Consider the following 23,240-nt stretch of genomic DNA (forward strand, 5'->3'; position numbering starts at 1 on the left):
CATGTTGCTAGCTGCTAGGACACAAAACTATTTATCACGATGAGAGTTTTAAATAGATATTTAAATAAAAGACATATAATATATTTTGTTCTTTAATACGTGTTTCCTTAGCACTCTGACATTGTTTTTGGAGAAGTGTATTGTTCATAACACACACACACACACACACACATATTTTAAAAATGGCCAGAAGATAAAAACTCAAGACCTACCCCATAACTTAACAGAGAGAAGTCCTCTGTGTGCTCCTACCCCAATCACTTCCCCCTCCCGACCTACAAAAAGTTACTGCTCTCCACAATTTGGTGTTAATCACTTCTTTTTTTTTTTTTTTTAAGATTTATTTATTTATTCAATAGAGATAGAGACAGCCAGCGAGAGAGGGAACACAGCAGGGGGAGTGGGAGAGGAAGAAGCAGGCTCTTCGCAGAGGAGCCTGATGTGGGGCTCGATCCCATAACACCAGGATCACGCCCTGAGCCGAAGGCAGACGCTTAACCGCTGTGCCACCCAGGCGCCCCTCTTCATTTTTCCTTAAAGTTGATCACTTATGAATATATAGCTAAACAATGCGCTCATGGCTACACAACAATATGAATGTACTTAATACAACTGGACTATATACTTTAAAGTGGTAGATAGTTCTATGTTTTGCTTACTATTGACAATGTATTGTTTATTATTTGCCCTACATAGAACGGATTCATTGTTTTTGCAACTTTCTGGTTTCAGTCAGCATTAGATTTTGTGATTCATCGATGTTGATATATATGTTGTTTTAATACCTTTATTTGAACTGCTGTCGGATTTTTCACTGTATGAAAATATCACAATACATTTATTCATTCCATTGTTGGTGGACTTGTTTTTGTTTTTGTTTTGGCTGAAAAACAATATTGCTATGAACATTCTCCAGGGGCATATGTACAGAAATGGAATTCCAGGTTCTAGGATATGCTTGATGTGTAATTAAGATAGGTTAAGATTAAGTTGTTTTCCAAAATGGATGTGTTAATTTATGTCTGGTGTGTGAGTGTTCCTTTTGTTCCACATTCTCACTGATACTTGGCCTTGAATGATATTTTAGTTCTTGCCAGTCCAATGGGTGTAAAATGGTACCTGTGATTTTCATCTGAAAATTGTTTTTAATAACTACATCAAATATAAGCTTGCATTTTTTTTTTGGATTTTTAATGGTCAGTTCTCTTCTATGAAATATTTGCTCAGATCACATAATTTTTCTATTTTAAAAATTTGATTCTTTGGAGTTCTTTGTATATTCTAGGTACTAATATCCTGTAGGTTATGTATTGTAAATAACTTCACCCTGTTGGTGGCAGAGCTCAACATCCTAGAGTGTCTTTCAATGAAGATAATTTTTAATTTTATGATTAGTGTTTTTTGTATCTTGTTTTTAAAAATATGTGTATATTCCAGATCCTAAAATATTTTTCTATATATTCTTCTAAAAGTAGAAAGTTACTCTTAACACTTACGTCCTTATTTCATCTGCAATTTTTTCAAATTTTTTGTTGTGATAAAATACATATAACAAAATCGACTATCTTAATTATTTTTAAGTACACAGTTCAGTGGTATTAATTGTATTTATATTGTTGTGCAATCACCACCACTATCCATCTCCAGAACTCTTTTAATCTTGCAAAACTGAAACACAATGCTCATTAAACAATACCTCCTCCTTCCCTTCCCCCCACCCCTGAAAACTACCATTCTACTTTCTGTCTCTATGATTTGAACTACTCTAGGTACCTCATCTTTGTGAAATCACATAGTGTTTGGCTTTTTGTGACTGGCTTATTTTACATTAGCATCATGTCCTCAAGGTTCATTCGTGTTGTAGCATGTCAGATTCTCCTCCTTTTTGAAGGCTGAGTAATATTCCATTGCATGTATATACAACATTTTGTTTATTTATTCATCTGTCAATGGACACTTGAATTGGATATTGCTGCTATGAACATAGGTTTCAAATATCTCTTTGAGACTCTGCTTTCAATTATTTTGAATATATACCCAAAAGAAGAATGACTGCATCATATAGTAATTCCTTATTTAATTTTCTGAAGAACCACCATACTGTTTCACACAACAACTACACCATTTTACATTCCTACCAACAGTATGTAATCATACATGTCCTCATCAATATTTGTTATTTTCTGTTTTTTCTTTGTTTGTTTGTTTTTGTTTTTTTAATACTGGTCATCCTAATGAGGGCGAAGTGGTATCTCCTTGTGGCTTCAGTTTACATTTCCCTGATGATTACTAATGTTGAATATCATTTCATGCATTTGTTGATTAATATATATCTTTTTATTTTTATTTATTTTATTTTTTTAAAGATTTTTATTTATTTATTTGACAGAGATAGAGACAGCCAGCGAGAGAGGGAACACAAGCAGGGGGAGTGGGAGAGGAAGAAGCAGGCTCATAGCAGAGGAGCCTGATGTGGGGCTCGATCCCAGAACGCCGGGATCACGCCCTGAGCCGAAGGCAGATGCTTAACCACTGTGCCACCCAGGCGCCCCTAATATATATCTTTTTAAAAGAAATGTCTATTCAAGTCCTTTGTCCATTTTTGAAGCAGGTTGTTTGTTTTGTTGTTAAGTTTTGCAAGTTCTTTGTATGCCCTGCGCATTAATCCCATATCAGATATATGATTTGAGAATACCTCTCCTATTGCACTGATTGCCTTTTTATTCTGTTGACAGTGTTCTTCGATGCACAAAAGCTTTTAATTTTTATGAAGTCCGATTTGTCTATTTTTGTTTTTGTTGTCATACCTAAGAAATCATTGCCAAACCTAATGTTATGAAGATTTTGCCCTGTCTTTTCTTCTAAGAGTTGTATAGTTCAGGTCTGATATTTTAAGTATTTGATTCATTTGGAGTTAATTTTTTACATGGTATTAAGTAAAGGCCTAGCTCCATTCTTTTACATGTGAATATCCAGTTTTTCTAGCACCATTTGTTGAAAAGACTGCCCTTTCCTTATTGAATGTTATTGGCAACCTTGTCAGAAGTCATTTGGCAGTTTTTGTGAGGATTTATTTCTGGGTGTTCTGTATTGTTCCACTGATCTCTACGTCTTTGTGTCAGCTCTAGTTTATTTTGATCATTGTAGCTTTGTAGTAAGTTCTGAAATCAGGAAGTATGAATTCTCCAAATTAGTTCTTTTTTTCAGGATTATTTTTACTATTTGGGGTCTCTTGGATTCCATGTGAATTTTAGGATATATTTTTCTATTTCTGCAAAAACCATCATTGGGATTTTGCATTGAATCCATGGGTTGCTTTGGGTACTATTGAGATCTCAACAATAAATTTTCCACTTCATGAACATAGGATGTCTTTCCACTTACGTTTTAATTTCTTTGAGCATTGTTTTGTAATTTCCATTATACATGTGTTAATTCCCATAATTTTATTCTTTTTGATGCTATTATAAATTGTTTTCTAAATTCTTTTCAGATTTTTTCATGTTGACTGTATCCTTTTACTTTGCTAAATTCATTTATTATTTCTAATAGGGTTGTTTTTTGTTTGTGTTTTGTTTTTTGTGTTTTTTTGGTGGAATCCCTATGATTTCCTACATATAAGATCCTATCATCTGCAAACAGAGATAATTTTACTTCTTTCTTCCCAATTTGGATTTATTTTATTTCTTTTTCTTACCACATATTCTGGCGAGGACTTTCAGCACTAAGTTGAATAGAAGTGCTGAAAATGGGCATTCTTGCCTTGTTTCTGATCTTCAAGGAAATACATTCAGTCTTTCACCATTCAATATGATGTTCACTGTGGGTTTTTATATGGCTTTTTTTACATTGAGGTACTTTACTTCTGTTCCTAGTTTGTTGATTATTATTATTATAAAAGTGTGTCAAACTTTGTCAATTCATCAATTGAAATAATCATGTGTTTTTTCCCTCCTTCAGTCTGTTAAGGTGGTATATGACACTGATTAATTTTTGTGTGTGAAACCATCTTTGCATTCAAGAAGTAAATCTCGGTCATGGTGTATATAATCTTTTTAATATGTTGCTGCATTCACTTAGTTATTATTTTGCTGAGGATTTATGCATGAATGTTCATGAGGTTTGTTGGTATGTTTTTTTTTTCTTGTGTGTCTTTGTCTGACTTTGGTATCAAGATAATGTTGACCTCATAGAATGAGTTAGAAAGTGTTCTCTCTTCTTCAATTTTTGGGAAAACTTCAAGAAGACTGATATTATTTCTTCTTTATATGTTTGGTACAATTCACTAGTGAAGTCATTAGGATCAGAGCCTTTCTTTGTCAGATTTTTTATTATTGATTCAATTTCCTTACTGGTTATAGACTGATTCAGATATTCTCTTTCTTTGTTACTTCACCTTGGTAGAATTTATGTTCCTAGGAATTTATCTATTTCATCTAGGTTATCCAACTAGTTGATGTATGGTTGTTCATGTACTCTCTTAAAATCCTTTCTCAGTGGAATCAGTATTTTTTCTCTTAGGCATTTGAGTCTTCTCTATTCTTTTTTAAGTCAATCTACCTATAGGTTTGTCAGTTTTGACCTTAACTATCCTTTGGGTTGATTGATTTTCTTTATTGTTTTTCTATTCTCTATTTCATTTCTCTCTGCTCTGATCTTTATTATTTCCTTTCTTCTGCCCACTTTGGGTTCAGTTTGTTCTTTTCCTAGTTCCTCAAATTGTTCATTTAGATTATTGACTTGAGATTTTCTAATGTAAGCATTTATAGCTATAAATTTCCCCCTTAGCACCACTTCTACTGCATCCTGTAATTTTGATGTGTTATATTTCTATTTTCATTCATCTCTAAGTATTTTCTAATTTCCCTTTTGATTTCTCCTTTGATATATTTGTTGTTTAAGAGTATATTTAATTTCTACAAATTTGTGAATTTTACCAGTTTTCTTTTTGCTGGTTTATCTTTATCACAAGTGTTGTGTCTATTCTTGGTCTTTTGTGTTTCTTCACACATTTTAGAATCAGCTTATTAGTTTTCACAGAAAACCCTGAAGGGATCTGATTGGAATTGCATCGAAGAAATAGATCAATCTGTGACATTTCCACAACATTGAATCTTCTTATTCATAATTAATATCTTTTGATTAAATTTAATCATTTTCTTTTCTTTTCTTTTCTTTTTTTTCTTTTCTTTTCCTTTTTTAGAAAGGGTGAGAGAGGGTGAACAGCGGGGAGGGACAGAGGAAGAGGGAAANAGAGAATCTCAAGCAGACTCCATGCCCAGTGTGGAGCCCAACATGGGGCTCGATCTCACAACCCTGAGATCATGACCCGAGCTGCAATCAAGAGTCAGACATTTAACTGACTGAGCCACCCACATGACACAGTTTAATCATTTTCTTATAAATATTTTGCACTTCTTTTGTTAGACTTATTCCTATGTATCTTCTAATATTTGTTGTCATTTTATACAGTGTCTTTTTTATTGCATGTTCTTAATGTTTTCTTCTTGGTTTTAGGAATTCAACTGATTTTTTCATTGATCTTGTATCCAGTAACGTTGCCAAAATATCTCTGTTGTTAATTGTAACAATTTTTGTGCAGTTTATTTTAGTTTTAAATGTAATCAACCACATCAGTTGCAAATAATGCTAGTTTCTTCCCTTTCAATGCTTACTCTTTCATTACTTTTTCTGGCCTTATTGCTCTGGCTATTAACTTTAATACAGTATTGAACAAAAGAGGCTAGAGTAGGCAACTTTATCTCATTTATGGTTTTTAAGAGAATATTTATAGTATTTTACTATTGAGTATAATATTTGCTATGGATTTTTGATAGATTATTTTGATTTTTTTGATATTTTGACTATTGAATGATTAAGGAAATTTTCTTCTTTTCTAGCATAGACAGGCGGAGAGAGAGAGAGAGAAGGGAATGGTAGTTGGATTTTTTTTTTTAAGGTTTTATTTATTTGACAGAGAGAGAGAGAGAGACAGCGAGAGAGGGAACACAAGCAGGGGGAGTGGGAGAGGGAGAAGCAAGCTTCCCGCTGAGCAGGGAGCCCGACGCGGGGCTCAATCCCAAGACCCTGGGATCACGACCTGAGCCAAAGGCAGACGCTTAATGACTGAGCCACTCAGGCGCCCCTGGTAGTTGGATTTTTAACAAATGTTTTTTTCTGTATCAATTGAGATGATTATATATGGTGTTCTCCACTCCCCTTTTTTTCTTCTGTCAATATGATGAGTTTAAGCCAAACTTGGCTATGATCATTCTTATAGACTGCTGGATTTGTTTTGCTAATATTTTGTTTGGTACTGTTTCAAGTATGGTAATAACAGGGTTGGCCTATGATTTTTTTTTTCCCTTTTTCTGTTCTTGTTCAGCTTTGGCATAAAAGTTTTCAAATGAACTGGGACAAATTTCTTCTTTTCCACTGTCTGAAAAAAAAATCTTTGAAGTTTGAAAATACCTGTTTTCCGAATGCTTGATAAAACTCACCTATTAAAAATCTTCTGAACCTGTTTTCCCCCCTTTGTTGAAAGATTTTTGATTATTAATTATATTTGCTAATGGAAATGAGACTATTCTCTTATTCTTAACCTAGATTTAACACAACACTATGTATTGACATTTTTTTGTTTCTGTTTCTCTCTCTTTTCCAATCTCACTAAATTACTTCTTGGGACAAATAAACATGATTTTTTCACCCATGAGAAAAGGTATAAGAAAAAAGTGTAAACTTTCCTGAAATTAGAATTTGAGTGCATATCTTGAATTATTAAGACTGATTAAATAGAGCAGATTGGGGTTAACTGTGCTAATATATCAGTTCATGGTAGTTAATCATGTATATAGTAGTTCTTTATAATTTCTTAAAAATGATTTAATCAGAATAATTCTCTAACCATATTTGAAAATAGAGGGTAGCAAGGATGAAAACTAAAACCTAACCTGAAAGAAATAGATTTCTACTGCACTTTTAATATAAAATTTTTGGAAAGTTTGTATCAAATCAGTCAATAAAAAATCAAAATATCTAAAATATCTGCTTTAAGGACTGAAAAGTCCTCTCAACTTCTTCCTGATTTAGCACCTAAGTCTGTAAGTCTACAAAGGTTGGGAATGATAAGACAGGGTAGAAACCCAACCTATGTAAGTATCAAATCTTCAATATGACAGAGACAAAGAAACACAAAAACTAGAAGAAAATATAGGGAAACTGTGGGAAAGAATGAAATTTTGTCCTTGCCAGGAATACCTTACTTCCTTTGCCATAGTCACAACTTCATTCTTTGCCCAAACTTTTGATTAAAAACCAGTTTGTTAAAACTTTATTTGAGGGACAGGAACAATCAGTTATGACCTGGGGAGACTGATTTGCTGAGACTCTGGTTCTATCACAAATATGCATTCTCTCTTTCTGTGTGGACTTTTTGTAGATATGTCAGTCCTGCAGCTTTATATATTATTTGTTGTTTGTCACTTTTTCTAATTTTCTGAAAACTACTGAAGGTGTACTTCCCCCCTAAGAGATTCAAAAGAAGAACACTTATATCTAAATGTAGGGGAGGTTGAGGTGTGAAAGTCCAGGTACTAATTTGGGAATCAGAAGACTTGGAGTCCATTCACAATTCTACTGCTAATTATTTCTGTGACTACATAAATTATTTAACTTCTTATCATCTTGTTTACTTAATCCATAAATGATTTGGTAATCCATATATGGATTTGGCAATTCTTGATCCTCTTATAGTTAAAATAATGTCAACAGTTCTAAAAGTGGATCTTTCAAAACTTATGCCATTAACGAATGTGAACTAAAATTAAATTTCTAAAAGTAGTGCAAACTGACAAATATTCAATCCAAAGTAATAGAAAAAATATCCTGACTATGAAATTATTTATGGCTTGGAAATTCTGCTGACATGTCTTATTTATTCAGTTGAATGATCTAAACTGTTTATCAAAATCTCCTAATTTGTCATGGCTTACAGGATGAAGAATGAAATTGTATGGGATTTTGTGTTATTAGAATTGTATTTGGGAGCCAAATAGTTGATAACGATTAATTTCTTTTCATTTTTCCAATTATAGGGTGGCTTCACTCGTAAATATTCACTAAGTTCAAAAACTGGAACACTTCTTCCAGAATTCCCCAGTGCTCAACACCTTGTGTACCAAGGATGCATTTCTAAAGACAAGGTATCAATTAAAGATACTTCTCTATTGATTTTCTGATATGTTGGTTCCATATCTCAATTTGCTGGGAATCTCATGGCACTTTCAGGAAGCAGTCAGAAATCTGCATAATCAAACATAATCGACTGATTTATAGGAGGGACAAATGTTTACTAACATTGATTAAACACTTTCCAATTAATTATTTACCATCTCCCTGGTAGTGTGTAATCAGAAGTTGGTAAAATAAACCTCAAAAGACTAAAGATTATTTTTTATTTAAAACTCAATATTAAGGAAAAAAATACTATAATGTGTCTATCACATGCAGTTTCTTTAATTATAAGCTTTATGTTTTTGATTAGCTTCATATAATTTCAGTAAGTAGTCATCTGGCACTTCTCTAGGACAGAATTTGTTCCAAGCATTGAAGGGGAGATACCTAGGAATGCGAGGACCGTACTAGAAGTTGACAAAAATTCCTTTCCATTTGAAAATTCTGTGCTCCTTTTTATTTGCACTTTTTTTGAAAGTTAAGGAAGAAACAGTTTCATAGGATTTAGTTCATAAATAATCCTCAATGTGACTTTTCAATGCTTATATAATAAAATCTAAGAGTAAATCCTCCTCTATTTCTGAACTTCTAAAGTCATTTGCTAAGCAAGTATCTGCTGAATGACTAATAGCTCCTGCTATTAGTATTAAATCAGGGCATAAAGATTTCTACATTCCTCTTTTAACCAAAGTTAATTTTTCATTAGTATTTAAGGAAAATATATTTTTTTTAAAAAAAGATTTATTTACTTATTTTAGAGACAGAGAAAGCACATGAACGGGGGGAGGGGCAGAGGGAGAGGAAGAGAAAATCTCAAGCAGACTCTGCACTGAGCAGGGAGCGGGGTGGAGGGGTGGCAGTCCCCGATCTCACAATCCTAAGATCATGACCTGAGAGGAAACCAAGAGTTGGACATTTAACCGACTGTGCCTCCCAGGTGCCCCTTAGGGAAAATATCTTTAATATATGTTAAGTCAGTGCGTGTTCTTGAGCTGCAAAGACAGCAGTGTCCAACTGGTTACTTTAGCCGTGGGCTTTCTGTGGAAACTGATAATAAAATAACACATTGATAAAAAGATCTATTGACTGATAAGTAGAGATGCACAGTAACTTCCAGGGTCCATTCTGATGACCCACTCTTCCTGTTAAGGATAGGCAAAATATTGAAGATAATTCTCAGATGCTGATTCCAAGTAAGTCTCCTGAAGTATGTCCACTTTCTACTATTCTCTTCTCCCATCACATTTCTCAAGGTTATCACATTTTTTTTTTACCTTATAGATATTATGTGATATTATGACTTCAGATCTGAGACATCTCCAGTACATGCTAACATGCGGCAGTCTGTGGGGAAACCTGTGGAAATCAGTGACGCTCCAGGGAACGTGGTTCTTTGGGGAGAATATTGTTGGGTCCCCTTTGTGGAGAGAACTGCTTACATGCAAACATATCATGAAGATGTTTGCTGAGTAAATATGCCAGTAGGAGAGAGGGGGATGGGGAGAGCAACAAAGAAAAAAAGAGAAGTGAGGACATGTTCCAATAGTTTATTTCAGTTTCTTTGCTGGTCTCCAAGGAATTCCTTACCTGTCAACTTGAAAAACTGGTCTGTAGATCATTTCTCACTCAGGTATTAGGATGCTTAAATAACCCTGGTTTCTAAGTTCATTCCCAGTGGTCCTCTCATGAGCACCAGGGACTAACACTCCTCTTTGCCCCTTGAAGACAGCTGGACCCCGCTTTTCACTTTATTAGCCGATAGCCAAGTTCCCCAGGTAACTTGTCAGTTTCTAGCAAGAGGGGTGGGGCTGAAGCTAAGCACCTTATGCACCTGCTTTCTTGAAGCAGAAATGATGGGACCTCCCAGTGAGAAGCTGATCCCAGTGAGGTGGGGTTTGGCCGAAGCTGAGGGGCCACTTTCTGCCTCATCATGATGTCACTCAAGGCAGTTGCCATACTCACTAACTTTTCTGGAGATAAACCTTGCCTCTCCTCCTGCCCTCTATAAATGTGGTGTCTATTCTCAGAAAATTGAGCAAAATTATGTTTAGAAATAAGAGTATGCTACAGTAAAAATTTATTGTCCTAAGATTATGTAAATATTAAATAAGCAAATGTAGTACCATAGTAAGATTAAAAACTTCTGCCAATTTGTGTATAAAAGAATATAAATTTTGACACACATAAATGGAAATACTTGTGAGGATAAAAGCTTACTTGTACTTTGGGTTTTAGGGATCAAAGGGTTAATTTTTGACAGCAGTTATGAATTCCTTTCTATCTTTCATACTGTCCTTATCTTTACTTTTAAAAATATGTCTTGGCAGCCTATCTAAAAATATAATATCATTTCCTAAAGTATAGAGCGTGTCTCAGTTGCATCAGTGGTGACATATTCCACTAGAGGTGTCCTGTGGTCAGCATACCTCATTGCAGGGAGATTAGTAATTTGCACGTCACCATGATACAGCCTTGAGCTGAACCACAAAGATGTGTGCTGTCACCAGGCTGTAAGGATAAAGGCTAGAGAGCAGAGGGTTAGAGTAGGACACCCCCGTTACCATCACCACCCTAGATACTGTTGGGATAAAAATAGTTCCAGTGGTCAATCTCTCTCTCAACATGTATGATGGATTATTCCAACTACTTTGCTTGTGTTAATTTGTTTAGTCCTCATAACAGCCCTATTAGAAATGTACTGTTACTATCATCTCCATTTCCCAGATGAGGAATTTAAAACACACAAATGTTACGTGGCTTGCTTGACATCATAGAGCTAGTAAATGGCAGATCAAAGCTGTATTCAAATCCAGGTAGTCCATGGGCAAACCTCTAAGCCAGGCTCTCGTTCACTTGGACTACACAACCAGCAACAGGTAGCCATATTTCTAGCTTATAAAGAGATTTGAATTTGAATATTATTAGTTTGTTAAAATACTATTTAGTTCTAATCCATTGCGAATTTTAGAATGTGTTTACAACTTTTTAGCTATGCTCGCCAAATGTCTGTGGTAACATGGACATCTTCAGAATAGACACTCACCATTCAAATCTTTTTTGGGTAAATTTTCAGGTCATTTGATATTCCTAATTTCAGGTAATATTTAGTAAGATCTTACTGTGTACCAGGCACTGCTCTGGGTGCATCATATCTTATTTAATCGGTTAATATACTATTCCTACCCTACTTAAGGAGAGAAAGCGTAGGGTCGGAGACTGAGCATTCTGTGCACAGTGGTGGAGGGGAACTGGGCGCTTGACTTTAGCCGACTCCAGACCCCACACTGGCAGCTGCTGTACCACACTGCCCAAGCACCCACTTACTACAGCTGTGAAGAGGTGACATGTTTTCCCATTTGATGTTTATTACTGCATTCAAAGGTCATTTGCTTATTAGATAGACAAACACAACGTTGCTTTGGCCCACAGCACCCTGCACAGTCACCTTTTCATTGTTCGTCTGGCGCTATATTGTAATTGTCTATTTGCTTGCCTTTCTCCCTTCACAAGGCAGTAAAGTCCTGGAAATAAGAACTGTGCCTTTGGGTTTGATTCCTCGACACTGAGCACAACGCCTGGTACATCACAGGAACTTAAAAAATGCATGCTGAGTAAATGAATGAACAAATGAAGGCAGGGTTGAAAGGACTCTTTGGTTAAGTGTTTTCTTCCTTGAAATAGGTTGACACCCTCATAATGATGTATAAAACTCACTGCCAGTGCATCCTGGACAATGCAATTAATGGAAACTTCGAAGAGGTAAGGGTGACCCAGAACGCTTTGCTGATCATACCATGTGTACTTTCTCGTCCTGTTCTTTATGAGTTCACGTTAAGGAAGAATCTTAACGTATATACTTTTTGCTTTATAACTAGATTCAGCATTTCTTATTACACTTTTGGCAAGGAATGCCGGATCATCTTCTTCCCCTGCTTGAAAACCCCGTTATCATTGACATATTCTGTGTTTGTGACTCAATTCTTTATAAGGTGAGCTCTTTGGGGTGTCTTAAACATGAACCATGTATTGTTTTAATGAGCGTTCTGTTTACATTTTTCCATTATATTTTCAATAAATTTGTTATTTCTGGCTGGAGATACAATGTTATTTTTTTCTGATGAGAAAGCAATATTTAATAGGTGTGTATTTTAATATACATTTACATGAAAACAAAATTTTTGTTTACAGTTAAGAATGATTCTAAATGTCCCATGCTCGCTAATAATACATGAAAATTCAGTTGATTTTTATTAACTGTTTAAGGTGTTTTCAGAGTGAGTACCATAATGACGTTTTCACTATCGGTGTTCTGGGGGGAAAGCAGAATGAAGCACTCTTATGGGATTAACAAATTAAAAATACTGGAAGTCTCTAGCTTTAATGTATTAATGTCGATTTCTGTTCTCAAACCAAATAAGAGTCCACAAGTGTCTACAGAGGGATCATGAAGACATCACGAACAAGGATGAGCTGGTTGGCATTCTAGCCAAACATTTATCTGGGAAGAGGGAGACACTAATGCCCTGGCAGTCTGTTCCCTAGTTAGAGCAACAGTAAGGTCCAAGCTGAGGGAGAAAACTGCATTGCAATCTGGGTAAAGCTATTTGGACTGCCATTCAGTACCTCCCAGAAATATCCTTAGAGCATATTCTTTATTGTTTTCTTTACAAATGGTCTGGGGTTTTTTTAGCCCAACATAGAAGTCCTGAGTTTAAGTACCTTTAAATGAACTAAGTTTTCCTCCTCATAGGGGACCTAGGGAGGAACAGTAGAATGAGTTTCTGCAAGATCTTCATTCCATCTCTAAAGAGTGGTCATCTTTTAGTCTATAAAGCAGCACATGATTACCAAGGTCAATTCATTGGTAACTAACATACTGGCCATATACATTACTGCCTCATACACATGGAATACATGTGGTAAGATACACAGGCCTTTGTGTATAACCGCATTTCGAAATATTTTCTCCTCTAGACCTCTTGGTCCTCTTTGTCAGGCTGGACCACTCAGTTTATCAGCCAGCTCCGTGGATCTGCGTTGCTCATATCTTATTTGGTCCCCACTTCCTTTATATAGTGTAGTTTTTCCTGAGCTGGGATCAGTCAGCACTATCTAATTTCTTCTGTCTCCTAGTTCTCATTCGGGTCCTACCCATCTCATCCATGTTTTAGCCTCAGTATAGCCCTTTCTTTCAGTATTCTTTCTATTCTGATAATTAACTCTCTGGACCCAGTATATTAGTGTTACTTGCTTAACCTAGTATTGCAATGTTCCTAGATCCCACGCCCGCCTTTCACACATACACACACCTCACACATACATTCATTTTAAAGATAAAAACATAACTTCCAGAAATGAATTAACACATTATTCTCTATAAAGCTAGGAATAAAAAGTAATTGACAAATATGTGTCTTCCTACAAAAATACTAAGTAAGGATCTATGTTAACTCTCTTTTGCTGTGATTAAGGTTCTTACGGACGTACTCATTCCTGCAACAATGCAAGAAATGCCTGAAAGGTAGGTTCAGTCAATAAAATGTGATGATTTCTTAGTGTAGGGTTTAATCTTATCCATTATATTAAAGGAAAACATTAAATAGAAACTCATTTGTTTATCAAGATTATTTGCCTGCTTCTGTCCCTTTGTAGTAGCTAGAAGATGTGCCTCAATCCTTATATTCAAACCTCAATGAAGAAAATTGATGGAACCATCCTGAAATCCTTTTAATATGAGAGATGCCCAGGGGAAAAATAATGATTTAGGTGTCATTGACCTTGAAATATTGAGAAAGTTCTTCAATGAAATCTGGCTAAAGGAATATAAACGGGGATAATCGATGGAAAATAGCCACAGCAATAAAAATTAAAGAAGAACTATTTTTTTTAAATGATTTTTTATTATATTATGTTAGTCACCATACAGTACATCCCCGGTTTCCGATGTAAGGCTCGATGATTCATTAGGTGCGTATAACACCCAGTGCACCATGCAATACGTGCCCTCCTTACTACCCATCACCGGTCTATCCCATTCCCCCACCCCCCTCCCCTCTGAGGTCCTCAGTTTGTTTCTCATAGTCCATAGTCTCATGTTTCATTCCCCCTTCTGATTACCCCCCATTTCTTTATCCCTTTCTTCCCCTACCGATCATCCTAGTTCTTATGTTCCATAGATGAGAGAAATCATATGATAGTTGTCTTTCTCTGCTTGACTTATTTCACTTAGCATTATCTCCTCCAGTGCCGTCCATGTTGTAGCAAATGTTGAGAACTCGTTCTTTCTGATAGCTGAGTAATATTCCATTGTATATATGGACCACAGCTTCTTAATCCAGTCATCTGTTGAAGGGCATCTCGGCTCCTTCCACGATTTAGCTATTGTGGACATTGCTGCTATGAACATTGGGGTGCATATGGCCCTTCTCTTCACTACGTCTGTATCTAAAGAAGAACTATTTTATCTTTATTATTAACTTTGGTCTTAATTGCAAAAGCAGAAGGCAGTGTAACGGAATTACCACCTTCTTTTAAAGAAGGAATAAGACCTCAAAGAGACTGTATTCCCTGTCTAGGTCCAAGGAATTTTGTGCCTTTGATCCCTTTCACCCAGTTTGCCCCCACCCCTGGTGACCCTCATCCTCTCTGGCAACTGAAGACAGATGGTAACCAGACTATTGTGGTGATCAGTTCACAACGTATACAAATGTCAAATCACTATGTTTTACACATGAAACTAATGTTTGTCAGTTATACTTCAATAAAAAAATCTCAAAATGAAACGATACCTGAAGATTTTTCATAAAATCTTTCTGACGTGTGAATAGAAACTGGAAAATAAAAAGCCAGATTTTTCTTTGTAAACAAAGTTAATGAAAAAGTGAAATTTATTTTGGTATTTTGGGGCACAAACAGCTGTTAGATAACATAGTTGAGGCTCAATAAATGCATGATGATCGATAAAACAAATTTTTTAATTTACTTTTTCCTCTAGATTGTTTTATTTATTTATATAATAGTTGGTGCTGTCCTAATCAATAGTTTCTTTTAATTATCAATATGTAATCTTCAAACATCTAATCTGAGCTCTGAATTAAGTCCTCTTAACATCTCTGTGTCACAGGGGATGCCTGGGTGGCTCAGTTGGTTCAGTGTCTTCCTTGAGCTGAGGTCATGATCTCAGGGTCCTGGATCGAGCCCCATGGTGGGCTTCCCACCCTGCTCAGTGGGGAATCCGCCTCTCCCTCCGTCCTGCTCCTGTTCTCTCTCTCTCTATCAAACAAATAAGTAAAATCTTTAAAAAACCCTAAATACTTCTGTGTCACAGCAGAATGGCTGCGTTTACTTAATGGCAGACATCCAGCCATGCAACCGATGTAATAATAGCTGGCCTTTATTAAGCACAGCATGGGCTTTGAGACTACATAAAGTACTTCACTTAATTCCTACAACCAGCCTGAAAGTGATTTTTTATGTATTTATCTCTTAAGAATGCAACTGGTTCTTTGTAGAAAATGAAAAACATGCATAAATGCATTTAAAAAACCCCTATTAATCTCTCCACATTCCTAATGTGTTAGGTTAGTATTTCATAGACTTTTTTCTAAGAATATCTGTAAATATACATATTAAAAAAAAACCCAGAACCATAATATACACACTAGTGCGGTATACTGTGAAAATCTTTCATATCAACAAATACAGATCAACATTATCTTTTTAAATGGTTGCATTGATTTCCAGCACCTGAACAATACTATACTTTATTTAACCAATTCCTTATCATTGGACAATTGGATTTTTTTAAAACACAACCTGTCAGATTATCCCCCAGTAGCTATTATGACCCCACATTCACAAACAAGGAACGTGGAAGCAGAAGGAATTAATTTATTTGCCCAGAGTCAGTTAATTAGTAAGAAGCAGAGCCAGGATTGTAACTGAGGGCTGTTGAACTCCACTTCTAGTCTTTTTCCTGTATTATGTTACTGCTCACCAGCGTGGGCGCCATCCCAAATGTAAATTTAGATCTCTTTTGTTGAGATATAGTGTGTAGATTGTTGACTGATTTTTAAATTTTTGTGTTTATATATAAATGTTTGTGTATATGCACAGCCAACATTTGCAATTTTCTAAATAGGGTTCTATAGTACATTTTTGATAAAGTTATATTTGGACTATAAGAACAGGTTACTACAAACTAATAGTAAATACCTGAAATGACACTATGAACCCTCTGTGATGTCTCTCAAGAAGCCAAGATATGCGAAATCAAGTGCATACGTACATTTCCCCAGAAATATTTTATAGAAAATGAACCATGAGCTGATGTTAATAATAAGGTATTATTTATTGATTACCCGCTGCATACCAGGTTTGACGGAGAAATTTCCATGAATTATGTAGTCCTCATCATAATCCTGTGACATAGATACTAATCTTATTCCTTTTTAATAGATGAAGCCAGACCTTGAGGAGATAATTTTTGGCCAAGGAGATAAATGGCAGATCTAGGCTGAATCTATCTGACTTCAAAGTCATGTTCTTGGAATCATAGAATAACAGTATACCTCCATTAAATTACGTTTATGTAATGCATTTTGAACAATTTAGCATTTAATACATAGGGTTTTTTTTTTTTTGTATGTGTGTGTAGCTTATTAGCAGATATAAGGAATTTTGCTAAAAATTGGGAACAGTGGGTTGTTTCATCCTTGGAAAACTTGCCAGAAGCTTTAACCGATAAGAAGATACCTATTGTGCGAAGATTTGTATCTTCCCTGAAACGACAAACATCTTTCTTACACCTTGCTCAGGTATGTTGGTCTTTGAGTCATCAAATAAAAAATGAATTATCTGGTAGCAGAGTAAGAAATTTTCGGAGATTGGAGACCAAGTAGGCAAAAATTAAATGCAATATGAGACCCGAGTGAATGCTAACGAAATGCTAACGAAAAAGGACATTAGTGGAAAAATTGATGGAAATTTGAATTACTACTAGTGTTATAGCAATGTTAATTTCCTGATTTTGGCAATAAAGAATGGCTAAGTAAGATGATAATATTAGGAGAAGCTGAATAGGGAGTATATGGAAATATTCTGCACTCTCTTTGCAGCTTTTTTGTAAATTTAATATTATTTCAGAATAAAAAGTTAAAAAACCACAAAACTTCTGAATGCAATGTAAAATGCAAAACTGTTATTTGCTACATGAATCCCGCTAATAAAAATTAAGGTTGTGGGGACTGCGCCCAGGTGATATTTGATGTTGTGAAATCCACAAACAACACATGTTAAACTACCTACTAATTTGGCTCTCTTAAACAGGGAGAAAAAAAGTAATTCTTAAATTACTGCTTGTATGTTTGTATGTTGTTAAAATACATTTCCCCTCCTCCCAAATGATTGTTTGCTTTCTGAAAGTTTCTAGTCCCCTAAATTTTAAAAGACTTGGTTGGGATAGTTCCAGATAAGAAATGTAAGATTGTGAAATCCTTATTGTATGACCATGGATAAAAAATTCATTTTCTAATTTCAAAAATAGTTTTCAAAGCTTTAACAGAGATGATTAGGAGTATCAGCTATTGCTTTTAGTTTTAAAATAAGAAGATATTTGTGATGCTCTTCCCTCAAGGAACTATTTCTCTAGTAGCCAAAACTTTCCTTTAGATAGACTGTCAATAATATGGTGTAGTGTCTTTTTACTTTTTACTTCCTGCAGATTGCCAGACCAGCTCTCTTTGACCAGCACATTGTGAATTCTATGGTATCTGATATTGAAAAGGTTGACTTGAATAGTATTGGATCACAGGCCCTTCTTACCATTTCTGGAAGCACAGATACCGAATCTGATATCTACACTGAACGTAAGTCCTCTCTCTGTTTAGAGCTGGGTCTCCCAACCTTGGTACCGTTGAGATTTTGGGCTGGATAACTCTTTGAGGGCTAGGGGTGGGAGTCCCCTTGGACCACAAAATATCTGTTTGAGAAACCTTAGTTTATAGAAACTTTTTAAATTAAAATCATCCTCTACTTAAAAACAATTATAGCTACAGGGGCGCCTGGGTGGCACAGCAGTTAAGCCTCTGCCTTCGGCTCAGGGCGTGATCCCAGTGTTATGGGATTGAGCCCCACATCAGGCTCCTCCGCTATGAGCCTGCTTCTTCCTCTCCCACTCCCCTGCTTGTGTTCCCTCTCTCGCTGGCTGTCTCTATCTGTGTCAAATAAATAAATAAAATCTTAAAAAAAAAAACAATTATAGCTACAGATTGTGGAAAACCTGGAAAATATAGAAAATATTAAAAGGAAAAAAAAGCGCCATTCATAATCTCATTGCCTAGAAATAACCTGGAAATAATGGAAATGTTTTTGAGTTTTGTGAGTTTTCTTCCAGTTTTTTTGTTTGTTTAATTTTTTTAAAGATTTTATTTATTTGTCAGAGAGAGAGCGAGTGAGCACAAGCAGGGAGAGCGGGAGACAGAGGAAGAAGCAGGCTCCCCACTGAGCAGGGAGCCTGATGCGGGACTCGATCCCAGGACCCTGAGATTATGACGTGAGCTGAAGGCAGTCGCTTAACCGACTGAACCACCCAGGCGCCCTAGTTTACTTCCAGTTTTATATTACATGGATACACATTTTCCTGTGTTTTACACTCTTAGCCTCATATGGTATATGATATATGTCGAAGTGATATCTCAACACAATACTGTTTTTCAAAGCAGTAATTCCCTGCCCTGGTTCGGACAATCTGACAGAACTTACCAAGACAATATGCATGACTAGACAACCAGGCTCTGTTTTCAGGGGATAGCAATCCACTCCTCCCCCACCCTCTCTCTGAAAAGACAGGTGTAGCCTCCGAGAGGCTGTTGCACAAATGACAAGCTGCTCTCCGGGGTGGTCCAACACCAGCCTTGATTTCTGTTTCCTAGCAAAAAGTTTTGGGACTTTGGGACTCAGTAAGCTTCAAACTCTTTAATAAATGATAGCCCTAAATGGCCCCTTTAACTTTTATAAGATAAAAGATTATTCATGTAAGTGGCTCAATTTCTCAGTGTAGAATTTAATTTTTGCTAAAGGATAGGACCGAAAGCAGGAAATCAATGAGTTTAGCTTAGTTCATTCATCCATTTTCAATGAATCTGTTGCAATTAATGAAAGCTTTGAATTCAGAATGAATAATCAACTACAAATGACAACTTACTCTTCCCCTGTATATATATATATACTTATATAATGCATAAGCCTATATTTCAATATGTACCAAGATACATACAATTATTATTAAAATTTTGAAGATTAAAAGCTAAGGATTTTTTTTTGTTACTTATTCTCAGGAGATGAAATAATTCCTTTAACATATTTAATTGTTAATTGTCTTTCCCTTTTATGCTATAAAATTCTTAATGATTTCTAGTTTTAGGTTTTCTCTTAGGTTCAAAATAGAGTAATACTGTATATATATATTTTTTTAATATGGTAGATGACTCTATCACAGTGTTCCAAGAACTGAAAGATCTTCTTAAGAAGAATGCCACTGTGGAGGCTTTTATTGAATGGTTGGATACCGTGGTGGAGCAGAGAGTTATTAAGGTATTTTTCAATGACAGATTCACAAAATCAAATTTTTATTAATAGTAAATGCTAACCTGGCTGTAATTTCTTGAATGGTGGGGGAGGGGTGATTGTGTGTAAAAATGCTTTGAAAAGCTTTTGAAGACCTGCCAATAAGGTGGCCCAAATATCAAAATTAGGAATAGGTCAGATTTGAGAGCGTTGAGCATAGATTCAGTTCTATTTATCATTTCTTGAGAAAGGACTACAAGGCACTGTGCCTTCCCTGTCAGTCCATAATGTTACAGAGGAGTAACATCAATAGTGTGAAAGAAAAAAAAAAAATGGAAAAATTTGGCCCTTTTCTAAAAAGTAAATTTTCATAAATGCTGACAAAAAATGTGGTTTTAAGTATTTCCATTTTTTAATTCTGGGAGCGCAGTGTTTTCTGTTTTCTCTGTTTTTTTTCAACTCTTTCTGTTACCGTGCAAGTCATCCATCACGAAACAAGGCAATAAGGACAAATAGATCCATCACTAGTTGGTGTTAGCCATTCCATGTCAAGGAAACCAGTTGTGGCGTAGGGACTTTTTTTTTCTCCTGGAAGGAAAACAGATTATCATTCAGGACCAGAGAAGTCAGAGTTAATCATTCACAGACATATATAACCCTTCTTTGACACTTCACCTTCTGTTCTTTTTAAAGTTCTGTCAAGGGAAAATGAGATAAAATATTTTGTGAATTATTTTATTTTGTTGTCCAGTTCTGTTAGGTAACAAAACCATACGGAATAAAGATCTATTAAACCTTAAAAATGACAACAAAGACAGATGAACATTAAAATCCCTGGACAGATCATTATATCTGATAAAATAAATTGCATGTCATGCCATCTGTCCACTTGTCAGACAGCTTATCAACTTCTTGATTTTATGTAGGACGCATCGAGTAAGGAGATGACAGATTTTATAGTTTCCTTTTGTTCCTTTACTTGTAGACCAGCAAACAAAATGGAAGATCATTAAAGAAGAGGGCTCAAGACTTTCTGCTTAAGTGGAGCTTTTTCGGTGCCCGAGTAATGCATAACCTCACCTTGAACAACGCATCCAGTTTTGGTATCTCGTGTGCTTTATAAAGCTCTTCCTCCCTGAAGACACCATTCACTCTCCAGTCACAGTTCCTGTCAGTTTCTAAACATGGGGCGCTGTCACTTCTCAAATCTGACTATCAAGCCAGTAGAGAATGGTAGTTATGAGCCTGGCTTTTGGGGTCAGACCACACGCGCTTAAATCCCAACGCTGCTTCTCTCAGGCTTGGTTTTAACCCAAGCCGCTCTGCTTACTGTGAAGGGGATGAATGTTTATATAGCAGCACGATCAGCAAGAGCCAAACTATGGAAAGAGCCCAAATGTCTACCGACTGATGCATGGATAGAGAAGCTGTGGTATATATACAATGGAATATCGCTCAGCCAAAAAGAGAATGAAATTTTGCCATCTGCAACGACGTGGGTGGAGCTAGAGTGTATGATGCCAAAGCGAAATGTCAGTCAGAGAAATGACTCCAGTGTGATTTCACTCCTTTGTGGAATTTAAGAACCAAAACAGATGAACATAGGGGAAGGAAGGAAAAAAGAGAGACAGGGAAGCAAACCATAAGACACTCTTAAATATAGAGTATTCTTCACTATACAGTAACTGAGGGTTGCTGGCGGCGGGGAAGGGGGGGGGGTGCTGAACGGGGGATGGGCATTAAGGAGGGCACTAGTGTTCAGCACTGGGTGTCATATGTAACTGATGAATCACTAGATTCTACTCCGGAACCAATATTACACTATATGTTAACTAACTAGAATTTAAATAAAAACTTGAAGCACTAAAAAAAAAAAGAGGTTGAATATTCCTGTTACTGGGTTGTGTAGGCACTTTAGTGAGATGATATTTACGAAAGCACTAGTACCTGGTGAACACTAATGAATGGCAGCTATTATCATTACATTCCATCAGTACTTGGATAATTTTTTTTCTGTTAAACAAACAAGTAAACAGTAATTAGTACGTTACTATGCAAAGGCACTACTCATTGCAGTATGGCAAATTTTTGCGTCTTTTCCAGGAACCACATAGCTGCACTCCAAGAATCAAAGAGCAGCTGAGAAGACATACTCTCATATGTTTCTGAAACATCTTTCCTGATCGATTTGACTTGTGAAACAAATTGAGTCAAGTTAGCGCTTTCAAAAATTGAATACCTTCGTTTTCCTAAAATTTCTGGGATTCTTAGTTTTGCAGCCATAATGTGAACTTGTGAACAGTACTTCTGCATTTAGTAGTTGCTTTTCGAGAAATCTTCACATTATAAATAGGTTATAGTTAACTAGGTTGTTTTTATTTAGTTCTCAGTGATATTAGATAAAATCAGTGAACTTGCATTGAAGGATGAACAAAATGTCTTGAGCCTATTATTTGAAATCTCTTGCTTATCTGTAAGGTTTCTTAAAATATACAACATTGAAGCCTGACTTTATGCTAAAACCAGACTTTTGTTGGGAAGTCTGTAGAATAGTTCAAAAAAGTTTAAGGTTTTCCAGGACAACTTCCAAATGAAAATGACTCTTGTGCTTTTGTCCAAACCAAAGAGAACTTTGTTTCAGGCTAGAAAGACATCTTACTTGATACTTTTCTCAGACCATGGTGGCTATTGTCTAATTATTTAGTACAAAGTAAACAGAAATAGAGCAGAGTGGAGCTCATTCTCCCCAGGTTAAAGCTTATCACACTCCAGTGTGTGCCCTCTTAAAGCATAAAGCATGTCTCACTTTCATCCGTATTTTCCTTTGATGTAATTAGTGGCCAAAGAGCTGGCAGGACAGTACACACAGTAAGCTGGGCAGGCGGTACACAGAGAGATTAGAGACTCAAGTTAAGCATGTTGGTCTTAGCAGGTCATTTAAAGTCCAACAAGTATTTGTTGATTTCAGTTGCTCCTTGTAAAGTGTTGTGAGATGGTCACAAAGATAACTTGACTTCTCTCTCTCTCTTTGCTTCTCCTTCTCTCCCTGCTTTCATCTGACATTGCCCTCTCCCCGTTCCCATCCACAAACAAGGTTCTTTCCATTTGATCCGAATGCTTCTTGATGAATACATTCTCCTCGCCATGGAGACCCAGTTCAATAATGACAAAGAGCAGGAGTTACAGAATTTATTGGACAAGTATATGAAGAATTCAGGTAATTTAAAATGTATATCTTGTTTGCATATTTCTTTCTTTAAACCTAAATTCAAGAGTTCATAAGTGAGTCTGTAACAGCCTCTGATGTTTTTTCCCACGCATGGCATAACTAACACAAGATATTAGCACTGTTGGAGCACTATTTTTTTCTTTCCACAATTTACACATAGTGTAATCAAGGGACTTTACTGGAAGCTCTGAAAGATATAAAATTGATATTC

The 23,240-nt window shown here is 35.9% G+C and overlaps 1 protein-coding gene across 1 annotated transcript in view; it reads left to right on the forward strand.

The window, feature by feature from the left end:
* The window catches only part of RFX6 (regulatory factor X6), a 56,690-nt gene that overhangs the window by 26,098 nt on the left and 7,352 nt on the right, over positions 1-23,240 (forward strand). Inside the window, exons 7-15 of the mRNA XM_008691174.2 lie at positions 8,097-8,204; positions 11,917-11,994; positions 12,111-12,224; positions 13,707-13,756; positions 16,892-17,051; positions 17,957-18,101; positions 19,718-19,827; positions 20,786-20,903; positions 22,895-23,017. Of these exons, the coding sequence (XP_008689396.2) occupies positions 8,097-8,204; positions 11,917-11,994; positions 12,111-12,224; positions 13,707-13,756; positions 16,892-17,051; positions 17,957-18,101; positions 19,718-19,827; positions 20,786-20,903; positions 22,895-23,017 (1,006 nt within the window). The remainder of the gene's footprint in view (positions 1-8,096; positions 8,205-11,916; positions 11,995-12,110; positions 12,225-13,706; positions 13,757-16,891; positions 17,052-17,956; positions 18,102-19,717; positions 19,828-20,785; positions 20,904-22,894; positions 23,018-23,240) is intronic.

Source organism: Ursus maritimus, unplaced genomic scaffold, assembly GCF_017311325.1.
Source record: "Ursus maritimus isolate PB19 unplaced genomic scaffold, ASM1731132v1 scaffold_13, whole genome shotgun sequence".
Taxonomy (NCBI): Eukaryota; Metazoa; Chordata; class Mammalia; order Carnivora; family Ursidae; genus Ursus; species Ursus maritimus.